This window comes from Lissotriton helveticus, chromosome 3_1, assembly GCF_964261635.1.
Source record: "Lissotriton helveticus chromosome 3_1, aLisHel1.1, whole genome shotgun sequence".
Classification (NCBI taxonomy): Eukaryota; Metazoa; Chordata; class Amphibia; order Caudata; family Salamandridae; genus Lissotriton; species Lissotriton helveticus.
The window spans coordinates 112,199,903-112,224,216 of NC_136061.1; the positions used below are offsets into that span (position 1 = coordinate 112,199,903).

Below are 24,314 nucleotides of genomic sequence, written 5' to 3' on the forward strand. Positions count from 1 at the left end.
ATCGTACTAATCGGTTTATTTATTTTATACTTAGAAAATCAACTGTCATACTGTACATTTGAAACTGTATTTTACATGGCATCCATAAGAAATATAGAAACATTTTGTCACTACATGTAACCAACCAACAAGATATTTTTTAAATCTCTACACATATTAAAACTCTAGACTTAAATACCATATACAATTTGTCTGATCACAAAAATTCACATTAATAAGTAAACAGTATATTTTTTCACATATAGAAAAATAAATAGGCATTAAACAGGAGATATAACATATGCCTGCTGTACAAAACACATTAAGGATTCAAATCTGTAAAGTCTTGTAAGATAATATTGGGATCAAATAAACTATTCTCTAAAAGCTTTGAATTCCATTCAGCAGTGAAGTACCACTCGATATTCAAGCTGAAGCAATAATTGTTGCTAGAAGACATTAAATCATCACATATCTCAGTCTTGATAGCTTCATTAATGTTTTAATTTTTCTAAGAAACATAGGTTGCATACACTGGATATTGCAGCTGAGATGGAGATTAAATACTTCATAATACTGAAGTAAACATTTCTTGCTTTGTTAATCACCTTTTTGTCTTGTCAATGTTTTTACATTTTCTGTTCAATTGTTTAGAGTAAACGGAAACCATTATATTGGTCAGGGACTCTGTCTTTGATTCTTCCTTACAGAAGTATCTGATTTGCTCATATTTTTGATATACCAAATTGGTTCAAACACACTTTTCTAACAAATTGCAACAAAAAAGAATCTGCTGAAAAGAGTATCTAAATTGTACAAGCTGTCAAATACCTATGATTTAAATTTGCCCTGAAAAGTACTATGCTTTGTTGTTTCTAAAGATGCACACTTGTAATTTTCTTACTATAGAATGTAGGGGCATATTATAAACAACTAGCGATATTTATAGCTAAATAAGCTTAGCGACATTTTTTTATCACCGCACATCGCCGGATTTTATCGCAGAGATAACGTGCTATTAGCAACGTTTATCTCCAATGCGATAAAATATCCGGCGATAGCGGTGAAATACGTGAATATCGCTGGAAATCCAGCGATATTCAGGCATATTCGCTAATAGGGTCTTAACCTGAATATCCTCCTCCCATTGGATATAAAGCACACATTTTTTCATCGCTACGCGTTGATAATAGGCGATAGCGATGTTAGCGACAGCTTTCAGTCGCTAACAGGTTGGGTACGCCCACTTTGCATGTCATTAGCGATAAATATCGCTGACATGCAAAGTGGGCCCCAAACCGCTCGCTATCGCCTACAAGCTGTCGCTAACTGCCGTGAGCGACAGCTTGCTAATAGGGCGATTAAATTATCGCCGCTTTGCATCCGAAAACGGCCGCTAAAGTGGCGATAATCTCATATCGCCCGCCTTGATAATATGCCCCAGATTGTGTATTGGTTTTAATTGCGATAAAATCGGATAGCAACAAATCTCCTTGCTATTCAAGTGCATAATCAACTGATTGATTGACAGCATTTATAAAGTGCCAATAATGCCAAAGTTGTATAGAATTTCTTTTTAAAAAAATGAACAAACAGTTAAACTGTGAATCACATACTGAATGGAAAGCATTCATTTTACATTTGCTTTTCATCCTCTGCAGATCATTCTCTGAAGGTATTATTTTTGGCCTGTTTCACAATCCATGAAAACATGAAGAACTAATGGTCCCTGTATATCTGTGTTTCATTACAAACTTGATGATTACTATAGTAAATGTTAAGTACCTTCTGATTTGTGGCTGATTTTTACATCTATAATAATTACTTTTTCGGACTTACAACTGTTCACTAATGGAATAAATAGAGCAAAGTCTTTTATGCCAGTTTCTAGACATGCTGCTCATCACAAGATGAGGCACATAGAAGGAGCAAATCGCCTTTACTTATTGTTTATGTGCAGGAAGGTATCACTATCGTCACATAAATAATCATCCCTAAACACAGGCACCCTTGCACCATGGTGCAAGGGTGCCTGTGTTTAGGGATGACGTCCTGAGTGTCGATGCCCCGGACCTCCTCCGTATGGAAATTGGTTGACCTCCAAGTTGGCACCCGACATCGCCTTGGTCATCCTAACAAGATACAAGATCACCCATAAAGATTGCCCACACAGACCAGGTTGAGTAATTGTGATAATATTCTAAGAGAACTTCAACTGAACTACAGCCATTGAGAAGGCTACCCCCTACATGGAGAAGCTACATTCAAACTAAGTATCACAGCTTCCGAAGCCCAGAGCAGAACACTTGTCTACTGAGCAACGGACCCACAAGTCACTTTCACGAACATTGCGGACTCACCTACTTCACCATCAAATCTAACTAACTACATCCTACTCTGATATTGTAACTTACGACTGGAAGACTGGAATGACACCAACACCAATGTACTCCTCAAGAATCATCTAGGGAATCTCAGTGAACTCACATATTATATCTGACACACCTTCGACCCTGGCTTCACCACTTTCAATGACAATGAAATCACTACAACCAAGCCTCTCACCTGCACCTACCACATCATCATACAATTTCAAATGAGCATCCTTTGTCAAAAAAACACCATCACAAAGCCTGGCCAGATGCAACTGGAGCAGCATCTCGGGATCCAATTAGCTCCAGTACCCTGGACCAGAACCAGCAAAAACCTACTGATGAACTCAACAGCAACATCTTGACAAATGAATAAAAATACAAGACAACTCCTTGCACCTTGTAAGCACAGCACACAGAGGAGGACACAAAAGCAAGCCAGCTGGTATACTCAGGAGTAGAGAAAATGACAGAAACATGAAAAGCCACCCTGAGAGGTTAGCATCACCAAATCAAAGAAACCAAGAACAACAGTTCCAATAGCAGAAAATAATTCTTGGCAATCATTGAAGACTTCACCTCATCAGCTTCCTCCACAAACCACATCACCCCCTCGGAAGAACTATGTGACAACCCATTGGACTTCTTCAACAACAAAATTAAAGCCATCTATCACAACCTCGACCCCCAGCTGAAACCCTACTCCCTCATCATGAACCTATCCATAAAAATCCACAACAAACCCTGACTTCCTGGAAAAATTTCACAGTGTAAGAAACAGACAACATCATGAAGACCATCCACACTGGGTCTCAAACGGACTCCTGCCCCCACCACATCTACAATATGGCCACCTCCTCTACCAGAGAAGTCTTCACTGGCATCCTGAATAACTGTATCACCTCTGAGATGTCACTGGATGCCTGGAAACATGCGAGGGTCAAACACTGCTAAAGATACCTTTGGCAGACCCACACGAATAGCAACCTACTGCACAATCTCCTTTCTAATCTATATAGCCATGGTCATTGAGAAAACCATCAACAAGCTTACTCACCACCTCAACACATACCAGCTATTAGACACCACACATTCCAATATCCATCCCAGCCACAGTACCATGACCACCCTCATTTCAGCCACAAAGGAAATCAGGCTGATCATAGACCTTGGAGGTACAGTGGGCCTCATACCGCTCGACCTCTCTTCGGCCTACAACACAGTCTTTCACTCTACCCTGATCAAACAACTACATAAAGCAGGCAACCTAGGATCCGGCCTCAACTGGATTTGCTCCTTTCTCACCGAAAGAAACCATAACCCAACACATCAGAGGCCAGGAACCTTAAATGTGAAATCTTCTAAGAATCTTCCTTCAGTCCGACGCTTTTCAACATCTACATGACATGACATTTCTCCCCTACAGAGGTGACACCCAAACAATACTCTCCCTGTTGGACCCCCACAACGAAAACCAAGTTCGCCTCCTGCATGACCATGGTAGCCGCTTGGATGAAATCCAACTCCCTCAAATTCAACACGGACAAAACTGAAATGGGGATCTTTGGAAGAAAAGCCTCAGCTTGGGACTACACCTGGTGGCCCACACACTTTGGCCAAACACTCACCCCCACCACCTACGCCAGAAATCTTGGAATTATCCTGGACACTAAGTACAACATGATGGGCCAAGTAAACGCGTTAACCTCCACTTGCTACCACATCCTGAGGATACCACAAAAGATCTTCAAATGGGTACTGGTAAACTCCAGGAAGACAGTTAAACAGGCCCTGTTTACCAGCAGAAATCTACACATAATTTTCTAAGAAACTCATAAACAGGCTACAAAACATCAAATACCCCGCAGCAAGGCTCATCCTTACCCTACCTTGTTGCACCCACCTCATCCCATATCACTGGCTTCCCAAACACAAACGCACCCAGTTCAAACTTCTCACACACACACATACAAAGCACTACACAACATGGGCCCGCATACACTTCTACCTCTCAGCCATACTCTCACTAGCACATATACCCTGCATCCACAAAGTGACAAATGAAGGCTGTGCTTTCTCCTACACTGTTCTCAATGCATGGAGCAATCTCCCACACCACATCAGAACCTCCTCTTGACTTCTTGAGTACTCCAAAGAGGCAACTGCAGTGGTCACCTGTAAAATGCCTGGATACCCTCATGGGTGATTCAGGCAAGCTAGAAACTATAGATATTCCAGACCCTAGTGTAATAAAATAACTGAAGTAGTAACTGAAGGTTGAATTAATAGATTGTTTTTGCTACACTTATCCTGGGTTATATCAAAACTAAAATATTAGCCCCATAGTACTAAAGATATTTCGACTATCCTTCCTTTCCAAGGTATATATCTTGATTCCACCATGTCCCACTCCGAAGTGCTCATTTATTTAATTTGCTTTGGACAGGCAGTGTGTGAAAGGAACATGGGTGCGGATAACATCTGAGAAAATGACTTGCTGGCACTCTAATTTGAGTCTGCTCAATGCCATAGTCCATGTGATTTGAGCAAGTATGATGCATGATTCCTAGCAGATATGTTCCCAGTACTTTAGGGCCACTGGCATTGTCCTATTTACATTGTGGGTTATATGATTTGGCTATGCCCACATTTATTTTCAAACGTTGAGGGCCTAATTAATGAAGTTTTGGCGCAGGTCAGCTCTGGAAAGAATCTTTCTGTGCTGCCCTCTCTCAAAGCAAACGGGCAGAAATGCACTGCATTTATAAGATATGGAGCCTTCCTGTCCTTTCCCCCTGCGCCAGTGCACAATGGGCTGCCATGCACCAATGCAGGCACCCTTGCACCATTGCGGGGCTGATTGATTTTGTGCAGGAATGGACACAAAATCATTCAATTCAGGTGATTTCCTTTTTCTATTTGTGCTGCAGTATGCAGCATACATAGACTAAGAAAAATGAAGGAGAAATTAAAATGGTTCTCCTCGTTGCACCTCCATAACGCCAACCATGGGGTGACATTAGATCCTGACGCATTCCCAGGTTTATGATGCCTCGTAAATCTGGGAATACTACAGGTTCCATGGGAACACCTATGGCACGCCCCTTTCATGCAGGGTTCTGCATAAAAGGGGCAAGTATTTACAAGGCCATGAAAAGTCATGTAAAGTTGCTTTTCGTGGACTTGTACATATGCTTCCGCATATTGCACCACTGGAACATCAAAAAAGTGACGCTCCAGCGGCGCAAAAGTGCCACTTGGGTCCTCCTAAATGAGGCCCTGAATGTTTTATGAATGATTTTGTAAAACCTCTGGTTACGTGAGATCTAGTGATATTGTAAGTAACTTGTTTGCTTTTACTCGTTTCTTTGCCATATTCTAGGTAGGCATGGTTTGGTATTTTGTGATAAATCTACATAAACGGCCTGAGTCACAAAGGTTAACTTAAGCTTTGTGTGAGTTCACACTATAAGTGCGATTAAAAAAATAAGGGGCAGATTTATGAAGCCCTTGCGCCACGTTTACGCCGCTGTTGCGTCACGCAAGGCGGCGTAAACGTGGCGCATCCCTACGAACGATTTACAACGTGACGCATCTAGGCAGATGCGTCACGTTGTAAAGCCCTGCGCCGCTTGTGGGCGTTCCGGCGCAGGGTGGGCGTTCCGGGGCAGGTGCGCCTCGCAAAAGTGGCTGATTGAAATCTATGAGATTTCACTCAGTCACTTTCTGCCCAATGCTGCGTCAAAAGCCTGCGCCTGCTTGAAGCAGGCGTAGGTCTTGATGCAGCATTTTTGAGATGGGGCACCACCGAGCCTTGCTGGAGCTGCGTCGCGCTTGCGACGCAGCTCCAGCAATGCGCCACCTTAACGCCACAGATGCGTCACGCATCTGTGCCGTTTTTGCCCCATGGTGCGCCGCATTATAAATGCGGCGCACCATGGGTGGCGGAGCTGTGGCGCACTGTGGCGCACATTAACTGGCGCATCCCTGGGGATGCGCCAGTTAACATAAATCTGCCCCTAAGTGCATAGTTTTAACATGCCGGCTATCCATCCTTTTATGTGCAGAGATCTCCGCCCCAACTGCTGAGTCTCCACACATGTAAGTATACAGTGATCTCTCCACATACAATGATAGGACATGCAGACTTTTAAAACTCTGCATGTAGTTTGTGAATGTAACTTTTTAGTACGTTTTAAAGGACTACAAAAAGTGCAATTTGTAAACCAAGCCCAAAATATTTGAAATCCAGGGATCCATACTAGTTATAGTTGTGGACTTCAGTAGTGTATATTATAAACGCTGAAGTACTGCTTCTCAGAAGAAACCATGACTAAAAAATTTTGAAAAGTGATTGGATACAGATAACTACTAATACTTGACAATTATGTGCATTTAAGACCACTTTAGAGTCACTCACTTCAACTGAAGGCTACTTCATATAGTTACTGATATCACTTAAAGCCTTCTTGAAAGTTGTTGATGCCAGCAAAACACTTAAATATACTGACATTAGTAGAAGACTAGATTTCAAGTGCTGATTTCAGTAGAAGTCTACAATTAGAGAAGTAATTAAAAGTTGTATTGACATATATTCTTTTGTCAATCGCTATGTTCCAAGCTTCTGTTGTCATTAGAACTCCTCTTTGCAGAGTTAGACTAAATGACAGTTACTTATGTAAATAGAAGACTTCAGTTACCAATGTCTGTAGAAGACTATTTTACACATTTGTTGATATAAGTACTAAACGTATGTGATTTCCGATGAAAATCACTTTACAGTTGATGATATTAAAAAAACAATTGCCACCGGAATTTATGTTTGTAGAAGACACCATTGCATAGTAACCCAAGTTTAAGTATATTTGACATTTATTACTGTAAGTAAGGTTTTAAATTGTACAGTTATGAAGTCATTAAAGAAATACTTTAATTATTCATTGTATACATTTGTGGACTACTTTAGTATTTAGTCAAGGAATTAATTTCACAGTTATATCAGATGGACACCCTGCCACAATTTTACTTAATTTGTTCATTCTTTACAAACTTAGCATGTCTGTCCCAGGGCCACTATATGGAGTTGATGAGAGCCAACGCTTGCCTAGATTAATTACACGTTAACTTGTTAGTAATTAACCTTGTGAATCCATCTTCTTCTAAAGACATACCCTATTGACTCATAATAACTTGTATTTATTTTTGTCTCCTGCAATACACCTTTCGAAATTTAAAATTAAACTAGTGGTAAAAACTTTACTGTTTTGAATGTTAGTTCCGTTGTCAAAAATCAGAGCATTCTGAAGTCAGCTGATTGAAGATCACAGCGCTGCTCCCTCCACAAACCATTAATTTCCATGCCAATCCCAGAAACAAGCAAAACATTAGCAACATTCTGGTGTCTCTTCCATAATTACAAAAAGAATACAATTGTTATTTAAATATGGGAAACATGCCACACAATAACACTACCACGCTTTGGTCGAGCAAAAGATCTAGTGTTTCCAATACAACTATAGTATAGCAATACATGTATTGTGAACACTTTCAAGTGAATTCCATATTAAATAGTGCTCATTCACTGGACTATTTCGCTTTGCTGAAAATCCTGCACATTTTTGAGCTACCTTTATGGATTTTTCAGGTTACCAAACAACAAAATAGACAATCACATTAGTAAAAATGTATACATATTTGCTACAAATTGCTGTACTAAAATTCACCGCAAGTGGTTACGAAATTTGTAAATATGTTAATATATAAATATGTGCACATACATACGCATACAATTATAGCTTTCATGAAGGCATCATTGTTTTTCACAATATCTCAAATAACAGTCAACCATATATAATAAAGTTCACTGTCTTATGTTTAAGCTCTTGTTGATGGGGCAGAAGGATAACTTCAGTCACAAGCCAAAATATCTCCCAGTTTGCCTTATCCATCTGTATGTCTAACCTTAAATCTGCTTCCACATCTATGGGGAGCCACTAGGACATCTGTTTCCAGCTTTATAGATCACTTTTGTACAAATACTTCAGGCTGTGCTTTCTGAAGTCTAAATTTGTAGAAAGAAATGTGCATACCCTTCTTCAAGCAGTTGTACTTGCTGCAACTGATCTGATGTTTGGTGCTCTTTTCTGCTCTTTTGGCTGTAGTAAAATGCCCCCTTTTCACTTTCTTTTACTTGCCACCTCCTCCTTTGTCCAATAAAAATAGTATTAGAAAGACTGTAGAAATTATGAAATCTGCTATTTTTAGGAAATCTTCCAGTCATTTGCATTTTTTCAGAACATCTAGAGTTGCAGCAGGTGCTGTAGTTTTGTGTGAATCGTTTAACTACTGTGTATTGTGTTGAGATCCCTATGCATGGTATGTTCATTACTGAAGAACGTTTTACACAAAATGATTCGTACATATTAAGCCTTTTTTCACTTCTATCTTTGAGTCAGTGATATACTGTGATGAAAAAATACCATATGCTCATAAATTGCATTTTGGTAAAATAATTTCTTTAAGAGATCCCAATAGAAACTTTAATGCAACCTTCAAAGTCTTAAAGTTAAGGGATAGTTACTACGCTCAAACCTTAGACATGAGGCTTTTCGCTTTGATTGTCTTTCATAACTGAGAATCTTCTCTGCAGGCTCCTTCTTCAAATTGGCTTGTTGATGTACATGGTAAATATGTTATTTGCTATGGTTATAAAATACATTGTATTACAGACACAAAGTGTTTAGAATCTCAGTGAAACTACCCTTTTAGGAAGCTGAATTTAATTCCTCCAGACATCTGACAGTGAAAGTAACATGTCACTCTAGCAATGAGTTTTCATATTTCCCTGCTCAATGCCATGACTAAGCAAGCCTTCTCTTATGTTAGGTGTTGCTCTTCTGTATTACAAAGTGGTGTGAATGTTATTTATTTTAGTTTTTTACTAGTCCTGGAGCTAGAATAATTTATCAGGAATGGAGAGACACACATCTTTTTTTGACCTGCCATGGAAGTAAGTTTACAAACCAAATGCTTCTTCGCTTTGACACAATACAGTATATAAGCCTGCCAAAGAATGCCTTACTAGTAGAGTTGTACATTGTGATGCTCTGCTCTTAATTGCTGCAATGTGATGTGATCAATTTGATGTGAAAAGTAGCCTGCAGATGCATGGGTTAGTAAACCAAATTTGGACCTAGAATAAAGCCTAAATAATTCACCTTCCTCTTAAAAAGTGATATTGAAACTTTTCAATGAGCAATTTTAGCTGACGTCTGTGTTGTGCAAACAGGCTAAGCTAATAGTCTTTTATGAGTATTGCAAATTGACCCCAATTGGAGTTCACCTGCAAATTGGTCATCCTCAAATATTTCACAAAGCATTCTCTTTAATGATCCTGTTGTTTCATTTGGTCAGGCCCAGGACTGTCCACTATGACTCCGATTGATTTTGCATGCACATTAGCACGACCCATTCTGGTGGTGTAAGTTACTTCATCTTGCAAGACAACGTTGACTGAGTTTTTGACTGCTCCTTTTAAGATTTAGGCCTGTTCCTTCTATTCCATCATGTCCATGATTACCATTCCTTGAGAGAAGTCATGCTCTGGTATTCTGCCTAATGACATGCAGCATCACCAGTGTAAGGAGCCCAATCATTAAATGCAATGCAAAGGAAACATAGGTGAATTTTCAAGGAAAGACATTTTTTTAAAAGTGCACATTTTTAACGGCAAAACATATACTTAAGGAAGAAATGGAGGAGTTTGACAAAGCAGCACTTATAAGGATACACTTGTGATGAACTGAGAAGAGTTAGGAAGCAACAAACTCAAGAAAACTATATTGTATGAAATTAAACACACAATCAATTCTATCTACATTGCTAACATTTTCTAATAAGGCTTGCTGATGGACAAGTGTCATTATGATAGATTTGGCAAAGTACTTTCTGGTGTGTTTGGAAAATATATTTGATCTGATGCTCAAAAATTGTCCTCTGCTGAGTAATCCAGAAAAACGTTGTTGTTTCATTTTGTCAGGCCCAGGATTGTCCACTATGACTCCGATAGACTTTGCATGCACAATAGCACGACCATTCTGGTGGTGTAAGTTACTACATCTTGCAAGAGAACGTAGACTGAGTTTTTGACTGCTCCTTTTAAGATGTAGGCTTGTTCCTTCTATTCCATCATGTCCATGATTACCATTCCCTGGGACAAGTCATTCTCATGCACCATGACCAGTGTAATGAGCTCAATCATTAAATGCAATGCAAAAGAAACACAGGTGAATTTTCATGGAAAGACATTTTTTTTAAAAAAGAGCACATTTTTAACAGCAAAACATATACTTCAGTAAGAAATAGAGGAGTTTGACAAAGCAGCACTTATAAGGATAAACTTGTGATGAACTGAGAAGAGTTAGAAAGCAACAAACTCAAGAAAACTATATTGTATGAAATTAAACACACAATCAATTCTTTCTACATTGCTAACATTTTCTAATAAGGCTTGCTGATGGACAAGTGTTGTTATGATAGATTTGGCAAAGTACTTTCTGGTGTGTGTTTGGAAAATATATTTGATCTGATGCTCAAAAATTGTCCTCTGCTGCGTATTTGCGCACAACGTTGATTTGGTTAACATTTTAAGTCTCTCCTGCAGCTTTACTACATAATGCTTTGACCATACTTTCCAATACTTGAATAACATGATTTTTTCCAAAGTACCCTTGCTGTGAGGCTTGTAAATGCTTTCTGATTCTACATTTTCCACTCAGGAGAGTGCAGATAATCTCTAGGATTTATGTGGCGAACCCTGATTTTCTTCCCCATTAAAGCCAAAATAATAGTCCAGGGGGTTTGCATTAAACCAAATAAAATTTCCAGTTCCCTGAAGGAAATGGCAAGAATGCAAACCAGACTTTCACTTCCTTTAACAAGTAACAGACAGCCACTCTGCCTCAGGATACCAACCATTAGTAAGTGCGTGTATCCAAATCTCCTCTTCTTTAGCTTGGCTGCAACCATGAGGCTTTCTTGTAAGCTGTATGCACAAGCTCAATAAAAAGACATTTACAACCATGTAAAGATTTTTTTTTTTGTGTCAAGGGACAGGTTCAAATTTGTGACTTCCGCTCCGGGCCCAAGACATGGGCGTCAAATGCCTGTCATGGTCTTTGTCTGATTCTGGCTGACTCTGTGCACGCTCCGGTTTGGGGTTTGAAGATGGCGGGTCAGGCTGCTGAACTGACATAGTCCTACGTAAATGATTCCTTTTCCTTAGGAACTCTGGCTGGGTGTGTAGGCCAAAGCTGCCCTTCCTCAGGATCATCCTAGAGTTGTTCTTTTTGGGGCGCGAGTGGTGGCTGAACTCCAAGGTAGCCAAGTGAGCTGCATATCCTTCACTAAGGAACTGAAACAAAAAAAGAGGTATTTAGAAATGTTATCTCACTGTTGATAATGTGACAAGAACAGATACCATTAATGTCCTCCCATGTCTATGGTAACTTATTGTAAAAAGATGAGATCAAGTCAGATTTTAAGTCACAATTCTGAAAATGCCAATTTTAGAAAGTAGTTTTTTCTTGTGTTAACCATTTGGTGCCTGAGACATGGGTCATGTGACTGTGGGCAGTAGGTGTCTGTGTATTCCTCCCAGACACTTAAATAAGGAGGGAATGGGTGTTGGTAGGATGGGCCATTCTCCGGGGTGGCGGAGGAGGAGTTGTTCCCAGCCCTACTAACATTTCAAAGGACTGCCTTAAGCACTCTTTCAAAGGACCTTGACACCAGCCTTTTGTCACCTTACACTACTTAAAGCATCGGCAAGTGATGGAAGGAACTTTCCAAAATCAGATGTGGATGTATTATGAAGAATCTCCCCACACCTTTTAGTCTGGCACCACGTATAAATATTTGACTTCCTCAACCACTCATCATTTCACATCTGGACCTGAGAAGAAGGACTGCCCTGTTGCTGGAAGGACAGCCTTGTTTCTGAAAGGACTGTCCAGCTGTCTGAAGAAGGAAGCTTTGACCTGTTCCTTGAGCCCAGGACCACCATAGTGACTCTATTGGCTAACCGGCTGGCCTCTTTTTAGAGCTACAAGCTGCATATCCCCAGCTGAACAGACCCAAATGGACCTGCCTATGCCCTATTGCTGGCCTATGCTGGAGTAAGTCCTGATACCCAAGAGGTGTCCCCAGGTCCTGGACCCTTAGCTGGCACGAGAGTATACCCCTCCTGGCCCAACAGTGGGTTCCCTCATAACAGACACATCTCAATTCAGGCCTCTCATTACAGCATCTTCCAGTTCCTGATCAATGGCCTCACCATTACCGAAGCAACTCAATGCAGTACGATGCAGGGCCTCACATCTCAGCCCAAGTACAACCAGGAGCACTGTCAAGTGATCCTGAACCCATCTACACAAAATTGTGGTCGGAGTGAACTAGTGGCTTTTTCCCCAGTCTAACGCGACCAGATAGCTACAGTTGTTACTATGTGCTTTTGCCGTTACTTTAAATTTTTTCTTAAAGCTTTCAAATTGCATATTTCCAGTTCTATTGATTGGATTATTGTCATTTTGGTCCCATTTTATTCAATTGTACACTATTCTTCAAACTTGTGTTTGGTTTCTTCTTGCGTTATCAATTTCTTACTGTTTGTGTGCTGCATGGATGCTGTACACTTAGCCTCAAAGTTAATTCTGACCGCGTTGTGCCAAACTACCAGAGGGTTAAGCACATGTTCATTTAGTGACTTTTGTGGTTCACTCTGACAGGTTTTGTGGTTGGGATTTACCTCCCTCAACCAATAGCCTAGTTTCTCACACAAAACATGAGCCATGTAGCCAAATCCGTGATTAGCGGTAACTTCGCTCTAGTGATCTCATTAGCTTAATTCCAAAATATGGAGGTCACTTAACGTGTGTACATCCATAAAACTCTAAAAGCCACATATGTCAAAGAAAGTTGGTATTACACTTACTTGGCACTGATTCTGGTACTTTTTTGCTGGACGTCCCACAATGTAGATCTGCGTTGGTGACAGTCCCAGAACATTGTAGACGGAGATATCCTTCATTGAGCCATAGGCAGCACATATTTTTATGTGGCACTATATAAAAAACAAAGGTCAACATATTAATATATCTATATGGTAGCATTTTAATTAATACATGCAGGATGTGAATATTAACCATGTCAGTGCAAAGATAAGGAAAGGGGCAGAGGGACAAAGGAAAAGCTTCTTACCAGGCATCTTAAGCCTTCTATGATTTTCTACTTTCTTTGCAATGGAAAGAAATGACTAAATCAATCACTTAAACATTTGAAAAATATCTTCTCAATTCTCATTTTGGGTTGAATTTTCAACCAAATAAATACGTCCAGGTGACAACAGGGCACTGAAGCCCACCCACCAGTAGTTGCCCACCTTTCCCTCCTTTGTCAATAAAAGAAATACCTTCCCAGAACTCACAAAGCTTGGTAATGGACTGGAGATAAGGCTGACATTCCCTGCATAGTGTAAAACAATGAGTTAGTAAACTGTACCTGTATTATTTCTGAATCTTTCTGTATGGTTTCAAATTTTTAACTGAATACCTACCATTTTTGATCTCTAGGAATAGGGAGGCATTGACCTCTTTCCGTCAAACTTGGTAGCCATTGGTAACAAACTAATTTGCTAATTTGTGTTTTGTATAAGCTGCACATCTTCTATGGAGACTTCAGACCATACAGAACCCCACAGCCGGGCTCATTCTTGGCCTTCCCCGACAAACCACTCTCACACCCCACCTCAGGAAACTAAACAGGCTCCCTGTAGAGAAGAGATGCGAATTCAAGCTGCTGACCCACTCACATAAGGCTTTACATAACCAAGAACCTGCATTCATTAACCTTCGCCTGAACTTCCACTGACCGTCGAAAAGACTATGTTCCACCTCTCTTTCACTTGCCCATACTCCCCAACTCCCCACATCTACTGAAGCAGAAGTGGAGGACGCTCCTTCTCCCACATCGCAGCAAAACATAGAACAACCTCCCCAGGCACTGCCGGACCATCACCTCACTTAAATGGCCCTCAAGACCTGGCTGTTTGAATAAGGTTCCGGGGCCTGCTAGCACCTAGATACCCTATTGGGTCGTTAGACGCGCTTTATAAATGCTGATTGCTTGATTGATTGATATAAGTACAGCGTAAAGTGTGCAACACATTCAGAAGTGGCTCAAAAGTCAAATGCGCATTAAAGGCTGCCGCAATACCTAACTGAGCACACTACCTGGAATGAATTGCAACTATGGGGATTAGGCCTCAATGTTGCGATGTCAAACCAACTCATTTTTTATATTTACTTAAAGAGTCAGCCCTTAAGTAAGTCAACTGTAAGTGTGTCTTGAAGCAACAAAGTTGAACTACTTCAGACACAGATTTAAGATATTTAAATTATGCTTATTTGCATGGTTCAGAGGGCAAAAGTGACATAAAAGACATGTTACTAGAGGTTCTGTGGCCACGTGTACATTGGTAAACTTGCACCATGCCTACAACTTTACTTTCATAACTTTGGCTAAGGAAATTTTAATAACTTAATTCTTGTGACATTGTACAAATAAACAAAAATACAAAGCTTTGAACAAAATAGGCCTGTGGTACAAATTTTGGCAGATTGTGTGTTGGAAATGCTGCTAACTTGCAATCTTTCCAAACCATTATTAAAACCAACTTGCCCAACGTAACTAATGACTTCCAGTAGTGGGTTTAATTAACCTGTGTGCATGTCTACTATCAGCTAAAATCAGATCAGAGGCTACTGATTAAAAGGATCAAGCCACACATAGACTGACAGCTTAACTCTTTTGCATGTTCATACTTGACAAAGGAAGGAAGAAAGTTATCTCAGGCCAATCCACACAATGTGGTGTCCAACCTTTTGTCTGAGTAGCCACATGGGAAAAGGGAACTACTGTAGGGAATCATGTTGAGAGGGGTCACCATGCATCTCCCTCCATGGAAAGGACGACAGATATAAAAGCAGCAGCTGGTTATTTCTCTCTGATTATGAACGAGCTGAATGGTCTGGACTGACGCCTAAGCCAGGTAGTAGGGAGGAATACTTATATTTAATTCTCAGTGACCATCTTGTGAAATTGTAAAATAGTACTTCTTATGATTGATTTCATAAGAAAAGCATGCTATGATCTTAAGAAATCTAAGAAACTCTGTCGCTCCCTCGAGAAGGCCTGGAAAAAAGACCCAAACACCAGCACGAGGGACGCCTTCAAAAACGCCACCCGCATACATCACCAACTAATCCGGTCTGCCAAGAAAGCCGCACTCAAAGACCGACTAGACAACAACGCCCACAACAGCAAGGAATTATTCAACATCGTCAAAGAATTTACCAACCCATCAGCCAACTCCAACGACATCACCCCCTCCCAAGCCCTCTGCGACTCCCTAGCTTCCTTCTTCCACAACAAAATCGCAGACCTCCACAACAGCTTCGACAACCGACCCGGAGACCAACCCACCCAACCTCCTGCAGGACCTTCACCCCCCTTGAACGTCCTTAACAACTGGAACCCAATCTCCACTGAGGACACCATCCGCCTGATGAACTCCATCCACTCAGGATCCCCAACTGACCCATGCCCTCACCACATCTTCAACAAAGCAGACTCCATTATCGCACCCCATCTCCGAGACGCCATCAACTGCTCCCTCAACTCCGCCACCTTCCCGGAAAGCTGGAAACAGGCAGAACTCAGCGCCCTTCTGAAAAAACCCACAGCTGACCCCAACGAACTCAAAAACTACCGCCCCATCTCGCTTCTTCCATTCCCGGCCAAAGTCATCGAGAAAGCTGTCAACAACCAGCTCGCCACCTTCCTCGAAACCAACAAATCCCTCGACTCCTCACAGTCCGGCTTCCGAGCCAAACACAGCACTGAGACCGCACTTATCGCAGCAACAGACGACATTCGAACTCTACTGGACAACGGAGACACAGTCGCCCTCATCCTCCTCGACCTCTCCGCTGCCTTCGACACAGTCTGTCATAGCACCCTTCTACAGCGCCTCAAAAACGTCAGAATCCAAGGAAAAGCACTGGAATGGATCACCTCTTTCCTCACCGGAAGAACCCAGAGAGTCCGCCTCCCACCATTCAAGTCAGAGGCCTCTGAAGTCATCTGCGGCGTGCCACAAGGATCTTCACTCAGCCCCACCCTCTTCAACGTATACATGAGCCCCCTCGCGGCCATCGCACGCCAATACAACCTCAACATCATCTCCTACGCTGATGACACCCAACTGATCCTCTCACTCACCAAAGACCCTAACACCGCCAAAACCAACCTACATGAAGGAATGAAAGAAGTAGCCGAGTGGATGAAGCACAGCCGTCTGAAACTGAACTCAGACAAAACAGAAGTCCTCATCTTAGGCACCTCCCCCTCCGCCTGGGATGACTCTTGGTGGCCAGCTGCCCTAGGAAAAGCACCCATCCCAACTGACCACGCACGGAACCTGGGCTTCATCCTGGACTCCTCTCTCTCGATGACCAGACAAGTCAACGCCTTCTCATCATCTTGCTTCAACATTCTTCGCATGCTCAAAAAAACATTTCGCTGGATCCCCACCGAAACTAGAAAAACGGTCACCCACGCACTGGTCACGAGCCGCCTAGATTACGGAAACACCCTATACGCCGGTACCACCGCAAAACTCCAGAAAAAACTCCAACGCATCTAGAACGCTTCAGCCAGGCTCATACTAGACATCCCGCGTAAAGAACACATCTCTGGTCACCTGAAAAACCTCCACTGGCTCCCCATAAATAAGAGTATCACTTTCCGCCTCCTAACCCATGCACACAAATCACTTTACGAACTTGGACCCGAATGCCTCAACACACGACTGTCCTTCTACACCCCCTCCCGTCAGCTTCGATCCTCCAACCAAGCCCTTGCTACTGTACCTCGCATCAACAAAACCACCATGGGAGGTAGATCCTTCTCCTACCTGGCAGCTAAAACCTGGAACACACTTCCTACTCACCTTCGCCTTACTCAGAACCACCTAGCATTCAGAAAGCAACTTAAAACTTGGATATTCGACAAGTAACCCCCCACCCTTCCTCAAGCGCCTTGAGACCCTATGGGTATGTAGCGCGCTATATAAATCTCTTGACTTGACTTGACTTGACATAACCAGAAGGACCTAGGGATATCAGGATTCATCCAGAAATGACTAATGATGAACCTCAGATTTTCCCAAGACTTAGAAGAGGATGCTGTGGAGCCTTCTCTTGGAGAAAACCAGCAAGTCCAGTTTGAACTGAACTATGGCTTTGGTCCTGAACAAAGTGGGTGATAATTCTTCACCAGCTGAAAGCCACGGTCTGGTTCTCAAAGGAGAGTCCTTGAAAGTGTGGGGCAGCTGGAGTAACCAGAAATAAGTTATTATTATTTTTTTCAAAGGCAGGTGTTTTCTGACTTCTGGAGGACTTCTGACCAGGCATATATGGTACCCGATCAAGGTGCATCTGAGGAAGACAACATTTCACAATTTAACCGGTTTGGAACATTTTGCTCCAAAGTGAGAGGCTACAGCAGGTTTAGAAGAACCAGTTGTCCTAACTCCTGGAGCCGTTCTCTGCCAAGGTTCCTGTCTATGGTGAAAAGTAGCATTCCAGTGACAGTTTGCTCTGCTAACAAAGTATTACACACTAAGCAATAGCCTTGTGCTGCTCTGTGAATAAGTTGTACTCTACTAACCTACTAAGTTGTGTAGTAAAAAGATTGCCAGAAATTCATTAATTAGAACAAGAATGGCCAGCTCATAAACTGCAGATCAGCCACTAAACATGCAATGGATCTAGCTGAAGCCATCGTAAGCCATGAAATCGATGTCCCATTTATCACTGAAACATGGCTCCTGTCCTATCCTTGACCTACTAGTTCCCCTGGCTTCTCCATTAACAAGAAAGACAGGGGAAATCACACACTAAGCTATTATCCACAAGACAAACATCAACATTACAGAAACAGACACCTATTCCTACCCCATATTTGAACATATCAGCCTGAACTTAAAAACGAAGAACAACAAAACTGTAAAATGCCACCTCTTTATACCATTATACGTCCACAACATCGCGTTCTTCACACTGCACTTTCAATTGCTAAAATATGTATCCTAAGACATTGGCAATCACCTAACCCTCCCTTGAACAAGGAATGGCTAGTATCGATGATTCAAACAGCATTTCACAATCAATCACATTATATATCGTCTTTAGCATCAGGAGGAAAGTTTCCAACAGGTCTTGACTCCCTTTCTTCGAGATCCTTAAGAACTTTCCTCCCCTCCTTGTATCCTTTTTTAATACTTTACTCTCTGTCATCTGGACAAAGAGTTTACATTTATATCTATTTACATTTATATTTATATCAATATTTGTATTTATTTATGCATTTATATTTCATTTTTTATGAGTCATCTCATTTTATTAATTTTACACTTCTTGGATACATTTTTATATTTTAAATCTTAATACTTATAATTATTTTTACTGTCACTTATATAATGAATCTTATGTCTTCTTAAACATATTATATAATGTAATGTATTATACTTTTTCATAACCCAATACCAGGGCATGTGCTGAGAGTTTCTTCATTACAAAAAAGAATCCTAACTCTGCACCGAAGCAAAGTCAAACAAAGTGGCATAGGGTTTTGGAAGCGTATTTACGTTCCAACGCAAAAGTACTTTGCAGTGGAAAGGTGTCCTTTTCCTGGTGTAATCATGTTTTGTACTGCTTTGCAACAAGGGGCTGTTACATCGGGCTTGTTGAGCACCACAGTGCATAGCCCATGTTAGACGTCAAGCACATACCTTTGCATCATAGTGCAAAGGTTGTGCATCGCACTGGGCAGCCTGTTTGTACTCCAGTGCAGAGGATGAGAGCAGAAGCAAGCAAATTTTAGTAAATATGGCTCAGCACTGCTTTCTCCCCTTTGCGCAATGCAGTGCACCAACTTTGGCTGCTGAACTACGTCACACTAAAAGCTAATAAATCTGCCCCATGATGTTAACCAGGGGCGACTCGCAATTTTAAAAATTGTTGGGGAACGCAGCACCGTAAAACTCACCGATATTTACTCCTCTCTCGTATGACGAGCAGGAAAGGAAGGTGGTTTACTTCCTGCATTCAAATCTGGATTCAAATTTGCATTCTAACTCAGTGCTCATTTTGAGGCTGGGGACCTGTGCTTGCAATCTCTTAGCTTTTTCTGCAGTGCTGTATTTGTGCAAGCTGGAGTGCGCATTTGAGATTGTCCGGCAGTAGACAGCCGGCCAATCTGACATGACCACTTAGCACCTATGACATCATCCCGCAATCTGCAAGAATCTGTCCCCATGCAAGGGTGGTGTGGAGTGCAAAAAAACCGATGGATTTAGGCCCAGATCTTTGTACTGGGGTGAATGTAAGACATTGTTCTACATTCTGTCCATCAACTGTGGTTTTTGCAATTTTCACCCCGAGTGGGCTGGGTATGCTCAGACGTGAGTCCCAGGCTTTCCACACCACTGGAGTCAAGCTATCCAGGCTGATGAAGGCTGATAGCCAGAAACCGGTCCTTGGATGCTTGATTCCGGTCTGGGAAAGACATGGCTTCGAAGTTCGGACTGGACTGTTCCCATGAGGCACAGGGTCAGAGCTGATTTGCATATAGCCAGTGTCTAACCCAGGGTGGTGTGGAGTGCAAAAAAATGATGGATTTAGGCCCAGATCCTTGTACTGGGGTGAATGTATGACATTGTTCTACATTCTGTCCATCAACTGTGTTTTTTGCTATTTTCACCCCGAGTGGGCTGGGTATGCTCAGACGTGAGTCCCAGGCTCTCCACACCACTGGAGTCAAGCTATCCAGGCTGATGAAGGCTGATAGCCAGAAACCGGTCCTTGGTGCTTGATTCCGGTCTGGGAAAGACATGGCTTGGTAGTTCGGACTGGACTGTTCCCATGAGGCACAGGGTCAGAGCTGATTTGCATATAGCCAGTGTCTAACCCAGGGTGGTGTGGAGTGCAGAAAAAAATGATGGATTTAGGCCCAGATCCTTGTACTGGGGTGAATGTATGACATTGTTCTACATTCTGTCCATCAACTGTGTTTTTTGCAATTTTCACCCCGAGTGGGCTGGGTATGCTCAGATGTGAGTCCCAGGCTCTCCACACCACTGGAGTCAAGCTATCGAGGCTGATGAAGGCTGATAGCCTGAAACCGGTCCTTGGATGCTTGATTCCGGTCTGGGAAAGACATGGCTTGGTAGTTCGGACTGGACTGTTCCCATGAGGCGCAGGGTCAGAGCTGATTTGCATATAGCCAGTGTCTAACCCAGGGTGGTGTGGAGTGCAAAAAAATGATGGATTTAGGCCCAGATCCTTGTACTGGGGTGAATGTATGACATTGTTCTACATTCTGTCCATCAACTGTGTTTTTTGCAATTTTCACCACCCAAAACCGGCAGAAATAAAACAATAATAAAATATTTTTATTATCATTTTATTTTTAGCCCTGCAGGCTGCGAGCTGAGGCTGGAGCTTCAGCCGCAGCACAAGGAAGGGGGAGAGTGGTGGTACTGCCTAGTGGGCATGACGGTTTGGCTGGCTCTCTGGGGCCAGTCAAACTGTCATGTGCACTTAGCCTTTTTCTACCGAGCAGCGTTGTACAGCTCGGTGGAGAAACCAACACAGGCTCCCAGTCCATGTCTGAGTGCCGAACCGAGGCGCTCAGACCAATCCCACAATAGTATTCCCAGTATGTGAGCAGCGCTGTGATTTGAAGTTGAGAGCCTGCGTAGTGTGCAACAGTTCCTGGACCTCCAGGCGGCGTGGATTGAGAGGAAGGTGTCGACCGTCGGAGAAAGTAAGTGCAATTTTATATATGTTTATTCTTTTTTTGTTTGCATTCTCCTGCCCCCCGCCACGTCACTTCTAATACGAGCGACTGCTACTGCAATTAAATGAGGGCTCTCTTGAAGAAGTTAGTGTCATGCAGACCAATCCTTCAGGACCCATTGGATGGATTTCATCACTGGTAAGGAATCCAGGGTTTTGGAACACTATGTGGTACTAAATACCTTTCCTGCTACAGAAGCATCTTGTCAGTGGACCGTCACACATGGAGGTCAACGTTACTAACTATTTAAATGATGCACGTTATCCTTAGGGAGTGTGAATAAACTCAATTCTGCAGCCATTTTTTCCCGGTGCCTGAAAACTCGTTTCTGTTTTCAAGATCCAGGGAATTGTGATAGGCATGCAAGAACTGATGGCCTTCCACCTGTGCTGGGAGAAAGACCTCTGGTGTAGCCACCACTGCAGGGGTTTGCTACCACAACAATGAAGGCAATATAGGACCCCCCCTAATTAAAAGAAATTGAGGTTCCTCTGTTTATGCTGGAGGTGCTGTAGAGTAGCATCATCTCTGCTATCCACCATTTATTTGCTAATTTAATGTGTGATTTGTAGAGCACTGGCTTGGCATCTCTCGGTCACATTTCAGTGCTTGATAGATGTTTGACAAAAGGGGCTTGTCATGGTGCCTCAAGAGGAGGGTTTATTGTATGAGCTTAACTAGAAGAACCAAGGTCTGAGACCTTCAGGTGATGTATGATGAAGCCACAGGCTTGATCTGTTTTTGGGGATCTCCCATTAGAACAGGCAGGTCTTTAAGCTATCTTTAAGGTCAGAAGACTGAATGGGTCTTCCAGCGTTGTTCTCTCTGCAGTCATAAGGTACGTCTTTCAATTTAATTTGTATTTGGAACTCAGTTTTGCGTTTCCTTAACTGAGGGATCGACCACAGTTTTAATGTTCTACCAACTTCTGCAAGCTCAGTTCCGTTTGCTTAATTTATTTTGCTTTACTTCACTGGGTGAGAGTGGACTTCTTCCAAGGTTGAGGAGGTACTGTCTGACTTCTTTAAGTTCACTGAGTATTGAGCTTGATTTTGGATCTTTAACTCTAGAAGCTTCTAAAGTACCCTTTCTGGTCCATCAATGTATACTAGATTTCAACACTGTAGTAAAAACACAGCACCAGCCCCTGTGAGTTTGATGTGGTATCTCTTTGGCAGCAAAATAACTTTGTAATATTTATAATGTGGAGCACCCCTTACGCAACTTGTGGTAATGGACAAAGCTGAGTACCATCTTATGAAGCACTTGCAGTGCTAATAAAGAAATCCTAGTATAATGTAAGCTTTGAAATTAAATGCAATTAAAATGTATAGGTAACTCATAAGTTAGATCACTTTTTAAAACAAAATCTGACATATGATTGACTAACAGGAGACATAATTATTCCATGCTAGATTATTTTAACAAAAAGGTGGTGGATCAAGATGAAACATAGACCTACAAAGTTAGTGTTCACAGGTACAACAGGCTTGAAAAGTGTATGATACTGAATAGATTACAATGTGTGTACAAGTTAATGGAGAACAAAGAAATACAATAAACCCCTGGATTGAGAGGGCTGCAAATCCCGAGCTAGAACAGCTGTACATTGCAGAAGCAACACACCTTTCACTTGCTAGTGGATCTCACCTCGTGCATCAGGTTCCGCAGGAAAATTGTCTTTTGACGGAGAGGGTCATGGACTAGACCATCTGAAAAAAAGATCATCCCTTGTGGGAAATTGTGCTGAGACAACCAAGAGACCACTCGCTGCTTCTGCATGTCTGGACGACCAGTGATGTAGATAATCAGGTAGCCTAGATCTTGCCAGTGTCTGCAGAGAAAGCATAATGAGGAACAAGGATGAAATGAGGTGCAAGATTAGGGAACAATCTTGAGATTACTCTTCTAAAATCCTATACTCCTCATGCAACATAAGAGAACTAAAGCAGCCTGCAGAAGTCTGTGCTATGCACCAGGCACGGCCCCGGCCGGGCGTTATACTGGGGCGGTGACGTCAGGCAGGGGAGGGTCAGGGTGGGGGGTTGTAAAATGCGGGATATGGACCATTAGAGTTAAGTACCGATTAAAATAAATAAAACGAATTTTGTTGCCCACGCTGTATCGCCAAATGTGATGCAGCGTGGGCAACGAAATTTGTTTTATTTATTTTTATCGGTACTTACCTCTAATGGTCCATATCCCGCATTTTACAGCCCTCCACCCTGACCCTCCCCTGCCTGACGTCACCGCCCCAGTATAACGCAAGGCACGGCCGTGCCTGCTATGCACGCCTGTGTTGCTAATTTTGTGCTCCCTTTAATACTCGATATCGAGCCAGAGCGTAGTATGTGCTTCCTTCTAAACCTTAACGTCTCCTAGGTAGAGTATAGTGGAATAATAATTGATGAATGATTGTGATTTCTTCGTTGTCCAGCTTTGGCTGTCGCTTATCTTTAATTACCTTAACTGACTAGGGTTATCAATTTGAGAAAAACAAGAAAATGTAACTTTTTGTGGACATTATTATGACCATTCCTCTCTATTAAGTCATTTCTCTTACAACCCTAATGTAAAAAGTCAAAACTCTTCACCATTAATAAGCAAGTAAATCTTTATTTGCGTGATTAATTAAAACAATTGCAATAACGTTTACATTTTGAGATTAAAAGAGCAATCAGAATGTGGAAAATTAGCAGAAAGTACTTTAAAGCATATGTAGTTAAGGTAGAGAGATGTGATTCATTAGTTGATAAAACCTTTGTGGTCTGTTGACTATGTTAAAAACGGAAGCCTCATTTACGAGGTTTTTGCGCAGGGCAGCACGCAAGGAATCTTGCTGTGCTGCCCGGCTTCAAAATAAAAGGGCAGGAATGCGCCGTATCCATTAGATACCGTGGGCCTTATTTATGAAGGCCTTGCGCCGCCGGTGCGTCACTTTTAAAATGGGAAAAAGTGACGCACCGGTAGCGCAAGGCCTTCATA

The 24,314-nt window shown here is 42.0% G+C and overlaps 2 protein-coding genes across 3 annotated transcripts in view; one reads left to right on the plus strand and one right to left on the minus strand.

Annotated features, from left to right (window-relative positions):
- Window positions 1–24,314, plus strand: part of PIMREG (PICALM interacting mitotic regulator) — a 665,098-nt gene that overhangs the window by 540,959 nt on the left and 99,825 nt on the right. The window lies entirely within an intron of this gene.
- Window positions 6,381–24,314, minus strand: part of PITPNM3 (PITPNM family member 3) — a 1,384,705-nt gene continuing 1,366,771 nt past the window's right edge. The window contains exons 16-18 of the mRNA XM_078679323.1: window positions 22,980–23,163; window positions 13,342–13,470; window positions 6,381–11,763 (exon numbers count right to left, since the gene is read on the minus strand). Coding sequence (XP_078535449.1) covers window positions 11,455–11,763; window positions 13,342–13,470; window positions 22,980–23,163 — 622 coding nt within the window. The 3' untranslated portion in view covers window positions 6,381–11,454. The remainder of the gene's footprint in view (window positions 11,764–13,341; window positions 13,471–22,979; window positions 23,164–24,314) is intronic.